This window comes from Lytechinus variegatus, chromosome 1 (genome assembly GCF_018143015.1).
Source record: "Lytechinus variegatus isolate NC3 chromosome 1, Lvar_3.0, whole genome shotgun sequence".
Lineage (NCBI taxonomy): Eukaryota > Metazoa > Echinodermata > Echinoidea > Temnopleuroida > Toxopneustidae > Lytechinus > Lytechinus variegatus.
The window spans coordinates 81,966,563-81,979,148 of NC_054740.1; the positions used below are offsets into that span (position 1 = coordinate 81,966,563).

At 35.2% G+C, this 12,586-nt stretch overlaps 1 protein-coding gene across 2 annotated transcripts in view; it reads right to left on the reverse strand.

Moving 5' to 3' along the window:
- Positions 1–3,793: 3,793 nt before the first annotated feature.
- LOC121425046 (low-density lipoprotein receptor-related protein 2-like) overlaps positions 3,794–12,586 on the reverse strand; it is a 79,354-nt gene continuing 70,561 nt past the window's right edge. For both annotated transcript variants that reach the window (XM_041621005.1, XM_041620996.1), the window contains 6 exons: positions 11,638–11,730; positions 10,870–10,918; positions 9,304–9,350; positions 8,154–8,259; positions 7,581–7,707; positions 3,794–7,052 (listed from right to left, as the gene is read on the reverse strand). In XM_041621005.1, coding sequence (XP_041476939.1) covers positions 6,663–7,052; positions 7,581–7,707; positions 8,154–8,259; positions 9,304–9,350; positions 10,870–10,918; positions 11,638–11,730 — 812 coding nt within the window. In that variant the 3' untranslated portion in view covers positions 3,794–6,662. The remainder of the gene's footprint in view (positions 7,053–7,580; positions 7,708–8,153; positions 8,260–9,303; positions 9,351–10,869; positions 10,919–11,637; positions 11,731–12,586) is intronic.

Below are 12,586 nucleotides of genomic sequence, written 5' to 3' on the forward strand. Positions count from 1 at the left end.
TTTTTTTACATGTGTCCATCACAAAATTTCAAGTAAACACCCCCTATCTTTTTTTTGCTTCCGCCGCCAATGCAAATGCCCCTATTTTGCTTTCCTGAGTGATATTTCTATCCCAATGGAACCCTTCTTATCCTTGATAGTGTGCGTGTATACCTGGCATTTGTCACAGGAATTGATGTCGCGTTTTTTACGCAAACTTCAAACCTTTCTTATGTATCGCAACTCTGGCACTTCTCCATATTCAACATTTTCGCTTTCCTCAAACGTTTCTGCATTCATGAACCTAATCACTATTAATGTGCCCTGTTTCACCGCAATACTTTCATTGAAAACTAAATGCACATTCGTGTCATCAAACTTGATACAGAAAAATGAAGATTATTTTTTCTTCAGGAGAGGGGCCGTTTTGTTTATAGCAGGGGAGGTGCCACAGGGATGTCCGTATGATTTCTAAATAATTGGGAGAAGAAAAACCAAGATAAAAGGACGAAAGTAGAAAAAAGTATATAAAAAAAAGGAAAGAGAAAATTGTTGGCGATCTACTGTGTACTATATGCCTAGTGCAGTTTGCTTTGACGTCAGTTACATTATTTTACTTTTCGTCAGAATCGTCTTCATATCATATGAGCTACTAAACCAGATAGGCAAGGCTCCATTTTGCTCCTCAGCCACATCAGAGCCAATTGCAATATCATCTGCATTAATGAGCTTTGACCTCTTTGTATTGGACACTGTTAAGTGCTAACCAATATTGAATGTGGTCTTGCAGCACAATGTAGATCAGAGCTACACTGCAAAAACTCCAGTGCTAATTTAACACCAGCCTTGTATCTATATCGGTTCATACCAGAAAGGTGTTGTAACAACACCACTTTGGCGTAAGGCTTACACAAATTTGGCATTTATGCAACAATAGTGTTAAATCAATATCGGTTTGATTCTTAACTGGTGTTGTTTCAACACCTATCTGGTGTGGACCATAGGTGGCGGAAGTGGGGGGGGGACGTGTGCCCCCTAAATTTTTTTGATAACCTTTTATTTATTTATTTTTTTTTGCTTGTCAAAAAATTAGATGTTCCCCCCAAAAAATTTTGGTTGATAACTTTTTTGTTTTGCTTGTCAATTCTGTTTCATGCGTTCCCCCTAAATTCAGTCAAAAATTTTTGGTGATTCCCCCCTAAAATCTAGGTTGAAAACTTTTTTTTTTTTACCTGTGTCCATCCCAAAATTTCAGGTGGACCCCCTCCTAAATTTTTTGGCTTCTGCTGTCAATGGTGTGGACCAATTGATATAGGTACCAGGCTAGTGTTGAAGTGTTATTGATCTTTGGTGTAGTTCTATTGCTTAGGTTGTCATTCCAAAACAGATTCTTCCTCATACATTACTAAATCAGTGGTATACAAAGCCATTCCTGTGGGACGCCATGGCACACTCAGGGACAGGGTGAACCATTACCTGACATACATGTACGTCATATTTTTCTCAGGATCTAAAAAGAAAAACAGTAGCTTTTTGTCAAAAAAATCAATTTTACTTTAATTGATGAATGGTTAATATATCTCTTCCAATTCTTTTACCTCTTCTGAAACCAAAGTGATCAGTTTCAAGCTGAAGCTTACCAAAACCTCCAATCGTTTCCAGGATGGCTTGCCAAAGAACTTGTGCCACTGTGGGATCAAACCTGACCCTCTCAATTAAGAGTTGCAGTTAGCACTCCACCAACATGCTTCCACCCAAGATTACTCCCACACTAGTAATAGTATACTAGTATAACAAATCAATACAATCATGAATGCAATGCTATTATGCCTCATAAAATCTCTTTATTTCTGATTCATACAAGAAAATTAGAGCTGTTTTATTACAAAAGGAAAATAAAATCTACAAGCAGTAGTGTACATATTGAAGAAAAAAGGAATCAATACAGGACTTCATAACAGTATTTTTCAAAATAGCATTTTCAATCTCAATTGAAGGAATACAGAATATCAAGTACTTTGAATGGACTCATGAATAAAATTATACACAGTGCAAAGTGTTCATATTGTAATGAATCCCACAATAATTAAGATACATGTAAATTTAAAATTTGATTTCACACTACAAGTAAAGTGTAGTTATCTGTGGACAGGAAATATGTTGTGCATTCAGGGAGCTCCTTCGTAAGAATACCAAACTAATATAGTATCATGGAGCTATTACTCTGTGTTTTATAGCTCCATGATAGTATCAAAATGAAATCAAAATCTGCAAAAATACATGTATTTTGTTTCCGAACATTATCATTTCATTTCCGCCTTCATAAGGTACATGGAGCCAAAACGAGAAGAAAATATATCTCACAGCATAATATCAGATTCTATACTAATTACACAGGAAATACATGTACGTTCATTATGAAGAAGCCTATTTGAATTCTTAACATTGCTCGCTTGTTGACAATTCACTTTCTTTTTGAAAATGCAAATCATATCTCTAAAAATACTCAATGTTTATGAATACATGTATTCAGTTAGGCATTTCAGTTCACATGAAATTGTACTTCAGCCACGCATCTTTTCAACCTTTGTTTCTACTTTACACCAGGAGACAAAAAAATTCAGTTTGGTTCTAAAAAGCAGGGGGTGGGAAGAAGGGGGGGATCTTGCTCTCCAATATTAGTAAAATTGCACCATTTCTTAAAGACACACACACACAATGATAATAACAACCATTACAATCTTCAATACATTCAGCCCTTCCTCATTCCAAACCTGAAAGAACTATGGAAAAAATAATTAGAGAATGCCATAATATCATATCTAAATAGTTGTATTCGTAAGTAGGGATACTAGTCCAAGATAAACCAATTATATCTTTCTCAAGCTTTGTACAAGTTCCTTCACAGAAAATAAACAAAAATGTACAATCAAAGTCAAATCGAATATTTCATAACAAATTGTATTTTCTTTTCATTTTACTTCTTATAAGGCACCTTACCAAAATCTGAGCCACATTTTTAAAGGAATAACACTATAAACCCACTAAGCTTCTTTTGCAGCAACCTTTCTGCATTTCCTAATGAATTGTCTTTGATGAAATGTGATGAAAAGATGCTTATTGGATTGTGGCTCTGACTTCTGGCAAGATGCTTTAAAGAAACAAAATACCACAAAACATTAGGCTTATTTGCAGTCAAAGACGTTTAAGACACCCAGCAATTTTGTAGATAGAATTATGATTAGTATTTAAAGACACTTTTGATAGTCAATAGTATTACAACTTTCAGCTTGAAATCTACATGTACAATGGTAAAAAGTTTTAGAAGATTATCAATATCATTACATAACACTCAGAAAACAAAGGCTAGTTAAAATCATCACCAATAGTCCATTCCTATAACCTTAAACATTATTTGCATATTAGTCAGTTACAAATAGAATCTAAAAGATTCATAACAATTTCATTGTCCTCACTTTGCAAAGACACTCATACAGATATATAAAACTAAAAAAATTTGTTATATGTTGTGCTGCACTTGCTTTAAATAGGTGAAAGACTTTAACATTTGTGAAAGAAAACAGTTTAACAGTAGTATCTACTTGAGCCCATCCAGATGCAAATTACACAAGACATACATATCACTAATACTTTGACTACCATGGTTGCATCACTCAACAGCCAATCAAAAAGCAAGGCTTCAACAGAAGTTACAGTAATGGCCATCCTTCATTTTTTTAATAGCAGGTATTATGAGCAGCTAATTAGCGGGATAACAAATTAAGTCTTTTGTTTTTTAACAACACACAATATAATAATAACTTTCATTCATAAAAATACCTTTGTTCACTGATTGCAGATACACATCTGCCCTCCAATATATATATCAATATAATACATTATCAATGTACCAGACTCTTCGTCGTATGGATGATAGTGAAATCACCATGGAATTTTAATCTATCTTAAAACTAGATATTGATACATTGTAGAAATATATTTGTGCATACTTCTAAAGCTTTAAATGGTATGCTTCAAAGTAACCGATTCGAAGAAATGCTGGTAAATATGTTGTTAGCATTTCACTTAGGGTATTTAATTCTAGGGCAATAGTACATTTTTGCTTTTTTTTCTGGAGAAAAAAGGAATACCAGGCACTTTTGGCTAACAATTGGAAATTAACAATCCACCTTACTGGAGTGTGTAGTGTACATGGTGGTTACCGGTAAAAGCAACCTATAAATTACAAGAACCCCATGTTCATCTGAAAAAAAGAATACCATGTGAAATGAAAACTATATCAGGAGTGTGGAAATTCGGTAAACCAATCATCACCCCTGCCATTCCCCTTGCGCTTCATCTCTCTATAGCCATCCCCCCCCCACACACACAAATGTGTGGAATTCATTCAATTCTTGAATACATCATTATATAAGTAGAAATTGTGTCACCATCAGGAATACAAATATGGAATAAATCTATACACTGTAATATCAGAATAAGAATCAGTACTATTTAAACGGTGAATACAAATAGAATACATTGCATCAAACAAGCTGCATTTATAAGTGAAAGTACTATGTATGGGCAAAAAAAACCCTTTTGCATGACCAACCTTCATTTCCCACTTTTTCCCCCTTTTTGACTTGTTAAAACAACATGAGAGCAAAAAGAGCCCTATTATCTGTCATACATAACAGACCTAACAAAAATGGAGATGATTTTGCCCCAAATCACTTCACATGAGAGTAGATAATACTCAAAAGCCCTTTAAGAGCTCGTAATATAGTAAGAATCCATTTTGTTCTCAATATCCAGGATCATTTGTAGGTCTGGAGAAAGGTTTCACACATAGGATATCCCACATTAATTTTATGGAGTTGCCCATATATAATGAATACAATAATGAGTCAATAATTTAAAATCATGATTTCTCAGTCCATAGTGAATAAATTAATAAATGTAGTCTGAATACAGGTGCAATCTATATGGGTGAATAATTGCATCAAAAAATGAAAGACAAACTGATGATAAATATCTTATACAAAAACTTTCAAGCTATTGAAAGAGATTGATTTGTTGAACAGCAAATCAGTTTCTTACTTCAGGATCTTTGATTCTTTAGGATACGATAACCCCTAACATCTATAAATGTGATCATCTATACACTGTATCTGATTTTGGTATGATACACTGAAAGTACTTTAATAATCACCGAAAATAATTGTACCCAAAATTTCAAAATTGGGGATCAGTAATGACTAATGGTTTGTTTTCAAATGAAATCATACATTATACATGTAATATCAGCAAGCAATAAGCACTTGCAAGCCATTCCAATTGCAGACTTTTGCAGTAGTTGATTCCTCTATGCATTGACATTTGACTGCTGATATACTCATCATAAAAGCATATTCTATTCAACATGATCATTCATATACATGAGTAATATGACTATTTTATTTAGAATTTAAAAATTGTCAAAATTATCAAATAACCAAATATACAAATATTATCCTCAATTGAATATAAAAAGACATTTTTATTTGGACCCAAAAATACTGAGGCACACAAATCTGCCTCATGAAATATTGCCTTAAATTATCACTAATTCCTTTAGTGAAATCAAATTTCTAGAAAAGTTGTATTTAAAAAGTACCCTGCTATATACTTCAATTATAAAAAAATATACAGGCTTAAACTTTCCATTGAAAAATACATTCACAAAATATAATTTGCCTGAGCTCTACCAATAGCAATACATGTCGCTCATGAAAACAAACAATTCAACGTACAAAGTGTAAGATATTTATGAAAAATTGACCTGGATGTGCATGTGATAGCATGTATACAACAAAAATATACAGAAACCATGGAAACACTTCAATAATGGAATGATCTTGGAGGAAATTTGAAAATTTGAAAGATAGAGATTCGAAACAAAACATAAAAAAAAGTGTTGCTAGCGTCCTCGAAATTTGAAAAGCAGGATGCTTATATTAAATATGAAATTCCAGTGAATGGAAAAAAAATACATGGATTCATTCATTCTCTAGCTATAACTTGATGCCAGTACTATGAAAAAAATCAGTACTGAACAGTGATTTTCACAGTACATACAAGAAGCCAAGGTTCAGAGTGATTAAGGCACTATCTATCACAAATATATCTATAAAAGTACCTCAGTTATTTAAAATAGGCCTCTTGAATATATAATATTTCTACTGACAAAATAGTACTGGGTGTGACATGTGCTTTGAATCATAATGAAAATGAAAGAAAGCCACTTGCAATTCTTGCTCACACAAACTAAAATGAGACCTTCGACTCATATTCTTGCAGTCTTTATAAAGCAAAGTATACATGGAGTGCAGACCAAACAGAACAAATTATTTTCAAATAAGATTGGATGCTTGTAAATTATATCTCCTATAAAGTACAACAAATTGGTGAAAAATTGCTGCACAATAGTAGGAATATTAAATTCCTGCTCACTCAAATTATATAACTAGCTTTATCCATAATAGTGTGGACGATGATTAAGGCTATTATAGAACAATTCATAGATAATATTACAGCTCTGCAAGATTTAGAAACAAGATAACACATCTGCAATTGTGGCTATAAACTATTTTTTTTTCTAACCTGTTGCATTTGCATATGAGTAAATCTGAAATGAAATGTTAGTCTTGACCTTCATTATCTACCAGACCCCGTTCATCATTCCCTGAGTTTGGAGGATCAAGCTGTACATCGTCGACCCTCTCCCCATGCGCTGCCTCAGCCCTGTAGGCTGGGGGAGGTTCAGGCATGTGGGCATGGGGCACGGCTGGGGGTGGCATCCCGACTGTCTGGTAGTAGTTCTGCATGGGTTGGTTTGGATAGAGACTGGTATACATGGCTAGTTTCTCAGCGTCGGTCATGTCTTTCTCCGGTAGAGCTCCTGCTTCCAGATCCTCGTCTCCTGGTAGACCGGTCTTCTCTGGTCCGGGCTGGGCCGGGCCTCCTGCGGCACCCACAGGTGGTATGAAGCCAGGGTTATCATAGGTAGTGGGTCCAGGGTTGAATGTGTTCTGAAATCATACAATAATGCAATCAATGTTGAAATTATTTGAATAACTCCAATAATGAATATCAATTGAGATAGCTGAAAGATCAATAAAAAAATCCTACTCATGAACATAATTAGTTCAAGCCTTACACATATTCAATCGACATGATTGCATGTATTCTTCAAGTTTGCAAACTTAGCTATTTTTTCTTTTGCAGCTACAGATCTTTTTTAAGACCTATAAGTATGTATGAAAATATAAATACACATTTAGATAAATAACCATTCAACGGAATGAGTAAATGACCTAATGAAAGGAAGGAATAATTAAAATAGGAGAAACGGATTTGATACACAGACAATCAATGAATACAATACAAACATTTTAATGAAGAGATGGACGGACCAAATGAATGACTAAATGGAGTAATGCATGTTTTTCAAATGAAAAGCAAAGGAAGAACATCATAAAGGCGATGGAATCGATGGACAAATCACTGAAGGAAACAAAATGAATAAATGAATGGATGAATGAATAAATGATTCCTACCTCGTTGTAAACAGGATTTGATGCAGCTGGTATATTATTACCAGGGAATCTCTGGGGATCCAAGTGTACATTGGTATTGCCATTATTGTAGGAAACCTCTGCACTAGTTTCTCTCTTGGATTTTACTCTGAAAAAGAAACACATAAAAATAAGACTTTTGAGATTAATTATTCTCTACTATGCAAAGAACAAGTGGTGGTGGTGCAGGTGGGTGTTTCATAAATGTTCAAATCACAATATCCTTTTAAGAGACAACTTTCAAATTTTTAAAATTCAATGGTTTTTGCAGCTTTTCAATGTATTCTAGAGGCATCCAATTATACAGGCATGACTATTAACTGGTGAAATCAAAGAAATTATATTCATAATTTGGAACATAGGAATTATTCATCTGTCACATATACATAATAATCTTCTTACTTTATACCATTTAGAAAGAAATTTCACCAAAATATTATCTCACAGATCAGGGTACATAACACAGCGAGGTGATTGATTGAAGATGGTTTTAATCATCTCTATAATTGATCACTACCGGTAAGTTTTGTAAGACAGGACCAAGCTCATACTCACCTTCGTTTGCGAACATAGAGTAGAAGGAGAATAATAAGGACGATGATGATGACAAACAAGGTTATTGGTAAACCGATTAGGAGGTTTCGGTGCAATTCGCTTTGCTCTGATCAATAAAAGAGAGAGAATAAAAATCTTGGTCAGAAAACGGAATTTCTTTTGTACATGACTTGGTATGGCTTCAAGAAAATGAACGAGTATTAATCTTACCATAAACACTGCAATTCATATTTCACTCCTTGCTAACCAATTATAAAACCAGAAGCAAAAAAAAATCTTTAAGTCTCATTGCATTATACGATCACTGATCATCATGAATGCATTCATTAGAGGTCTCAATTTAAAATTAAAGGTGTGCATTGATATTTAGACTGTTCTCTAAAAATTAATTTTTTGAAATTTTAGATGAATTAACCTCCAGACAGTCCATGTTACTACTAGATGAAACAAACAGCCCAAGGGAAGGGGGGGGTCAATTCCACTGAAGAGTGTACAGCATTTGCGAGAAATAAAACACGGAAAAGGGTTGTCAGGGAGGGGGATTGGCGCGGAATGCAAACAGAGGGTCAAAAATGCAAAATATCTAAAAGCTCCTTATAAAGCGGTAATCTAAACCAGGAAAAGGCTATAAATTTATCCCAACCACAGGACCAACTGTATTTACAGACCCATGAATGGAAAAATCCTGCATGTCAACTTAATAAAAAGCCCTACAAAAAATCAAATTTTTTGAAGTAGAATCCCTTACCCTACATCTCAAACCTGAACCCAAGTCCGCAATACAATGCATACAGTGCATAGTCCTTGTATGAAAGTGGAATATCCTGGTTTAGGCAAAGACGCTACAAGGGGGGAAGACCGGATATTTTAGCGATTTTTTTAAACGCTCGATTCTGCTCATGGGGATAAACCATCGCAAATCAGCATGCAACCGTGTACAAAACGTATGAGGAAAATGAGAAAGGGGATTTGCAGATGCTCTCCACTCCTCAATGTAAGTGACCTCCCCCCCCCGTCTCTCCCGACATACATGTACATGCATGACATTCAACTCCCATGCAGAATGAGTGATATTCTGTGACTTGATGTCAAATAAACTTGGAATACAAAAAAAGTGCAAAAATTGAAATATCATAAATTGACGACTCACGTTGTGCAGAAGTCGTGCAAAATTCGCCTCCAAGGCCATTTGGACATCTGCATGAAAAGATAGAGATGCAGACAAGTAATAAATCTTGGCCACACAATATAAAGCTTTGCAATTGATCATACAACTGAGATTAATATGTTTATTAAATATCATAGAATCACATCAACATATTCTCACAGAATTTTTTTTCGAAACTGTTTAGCACCCTCAAATGGGAAGTTCACCCTTGCGAAAAGTTTGTTGCAAAAATAGCAGGAAAAAAAATATTAAATATTGATGAAGGTTTGAGGATTAATACTTTTATCATTTTTTTCTGCCATTTTACTATAAGCTTTTTGTCAGGGTGAACTTCCCCTTTAAAACGTAATGAATAATCACTTGTGTAAAGACTTTCAGTTACCACAATAACTTTATTACATCAGCCAAATAGCTCTCTTGAGGAACATAATTTATCACAATTTCAATGATGGCTGCCAAAGTGAATTTTCAATGCACACACGCACACAATGAAGACATGCATACATGTAGATTTGGGAAAGGAAATCAGAGTCTTGTACTTAGTCAATCACGTAGTGAGAAATAGCAGGCTACATTCATTAACATAGCTGGTCATAGGCTCCCTTTACAGAACCTTGTTAACCAACAACTTCCTCTTCGATACAGACAAGTAAGCTTCTTCCTTTGTAGTACAAAGTATCTCTCCGAGTCGAGGCGAATTTACACTCCCCTTTATAATCAGTACTCAGTAATATAAAGAGACACAATCAGTACTGACAACTGAACCTCCCCAGGGAGTGAAGAAAGTGCACACATTGTGTGCGGGCAAGCCACAATCTTATGATGGCCTATTCTGTAGAGCAAGAGATGTTCCTTTCATTATCATTATTATTATTGTGGTGATATTTTGCATACACTTTACCGTAGACATGCAGAACTACATGTACATGCAATTGTACAATTGATTACATCTTTTGTATTATGGGACCCAGGCCTTATTTCAATTTTTAAATCCTAAACTAATAACTGGAACAGACTTGAGATACTTAGACACCATTCTCATTACAAACCTAAAACACTAGTTTACTGGAAACCGGTTCAGGAAACCAGTTTGGAAGATCGCTTCGCTAGCGTTCACATTTGTTCACCCGAAAGGGGTTTTCAAAACCACTTCACGGAAAGCGATCTTGTTGCTATGGGAATGCTCTCAGTTTCGTGCAAGATTTGAAACCACAGCGTAGGTTTCCTCCACACATCATGTGCGAAGATCGCTTCCCAAATAACAGTGGTGTCCTCACTTACGATGCAAAGCAATCTTGAAAACTACATTTCAAGGTGGTTTTCTGAACCAGTTTGGAAGATCGCTTCCAAGACCGCTTTGGCTGTTCTCATTACATATTACACTAGTATTCACTAAACTAGTTCGCAGTAAACTAGTTTGAACACGCTAATGAGAACGGGGTCTGAGTCTGATTGTGGAAGCTTAATCATGAGAAATACATCACATTTTAAAATTGATAACTTATATCCGAAACCAGGATTATGATAAGAATGTAGCTTTGTACTTACCTGCAAGTGCCATCAGCTAAGCATACGCCACCATTTCTACAATTACAACCTGTATAGTGAGAGGGAGACAGAGAGAGAGAGAACAGGAAGGCACATAGGGATGAGCAATGGATAGAAACAGAGGGAACGTGAGAAAAACAAAAATAAGTTATATAGGGAGATAGAGAGGGAAAGAGAAAGAAGAGAGAAATGAGAGAGGAAGAAAAAAGAAAGAAAACGAGTATTAACAAAACTATGAAACAAAGAAGGCAGCCAACTAAAATTTCATGTGCATTACATAGGTGTAGTGCGTGCATATCAGAGAGAAAGAAACTTGATACTATCAAAAGTTGATTCCATATTCAAATTTTTAAACATTTCATCTATGTAATACAGTACAGAGCACCTTAAAATTTGGCTTCACAAAATGAAATCATTATTATTTCATGGTTGAAGTTCAAAAATTCTATACTGGGGTGTTTTTTTTTAATGAACTGATCATACAAATAACTTAAGTAACAGTAATTTCAATGACTTGTCAAGTCCTCTGTAACAAGTTACTACAGTAATGTCAAATATGCTTGAGGATTAAAGGTCCAGTTCATTCTCATTTTATTCATTATCTTAAATTTCAAACATTCCAATAGAGAGGTGATAAATGAAGAGTCTCCAGTACATTACAAACATGTGATAATAAGATATGTACATAAAGAGATCACTCATTTGTGCATGGTCGATCAGTTGATTAGTTACGCAATCAATCAGTTGAAGATATAATACAGTACTCACCTTCATCACATGATGATACAGTACCCTCACCAGAAGGATCGGGTTGTAATAGACAAAGATCTCTGCATCGTTTACCACTACACGGATTGTAAACTGTAAAGATAGAAAGAGATGAAGAAAATGAATGACAGCATCAGAATTAAGCCTTGAACAACACTTGTTTGAAATTCCTATAGGCTTTGCACAGGGAGAATCTGGTACCAGAATGCAAAGGGATCATATTGAGACAATGCCTTAGCAAAATGTAAAATCTTTGAAAAGAAAACCCCACAGGTAATAGTTTTCAAGCCACAAAATCTACCCAAAGTACGCATAAAAACTATTGGATGTTTTGAACTGGGTTTTGAGAGACATACATTACTAGTACAGGATTTGCATCACAGGACAGCTAGACCATTAACACCACTGTTCATATGAGTTGGCCTCTATCTACATTATTAAACTTCCATTGTTTGCTGGGTCACGGCAAATTAACATTCACTTCTCAATGCGAGACACTGAGAATGAAACTGTCTCCTATAAGCATGTGACATACGTATAGTACGTGCCCCCCCCCCTGGATCCACACCTGCACAGGGATGTTCCACTGGTTTCATGACATTTGCTCTGGCGACAATTGCTCTGCTCTAAATGCCACACACTATTCAAATGACCATACTTCAACCCTGGGTTTAACAACATACCTGTACCCTATCCTAAAACTAACATAAAACCCTATTGCAACCCTAACCCTAGACCTACATTTTAGACAAATTAAGTCTGAAGCAATTGTCGCAGGAGCATATACTGTGTCACTGTTTCTTATTTGTGACTTAAAATCATGCTTCTAAGTACTTCACGCATTTGACACTGAGCACGCAATCTCATTGATTGCTATGCAATAACGTTCCCTGACCACTAATCAACCATTGCTGTTATATGTTTCAAACCGGGTGCAGCTGGGAATATA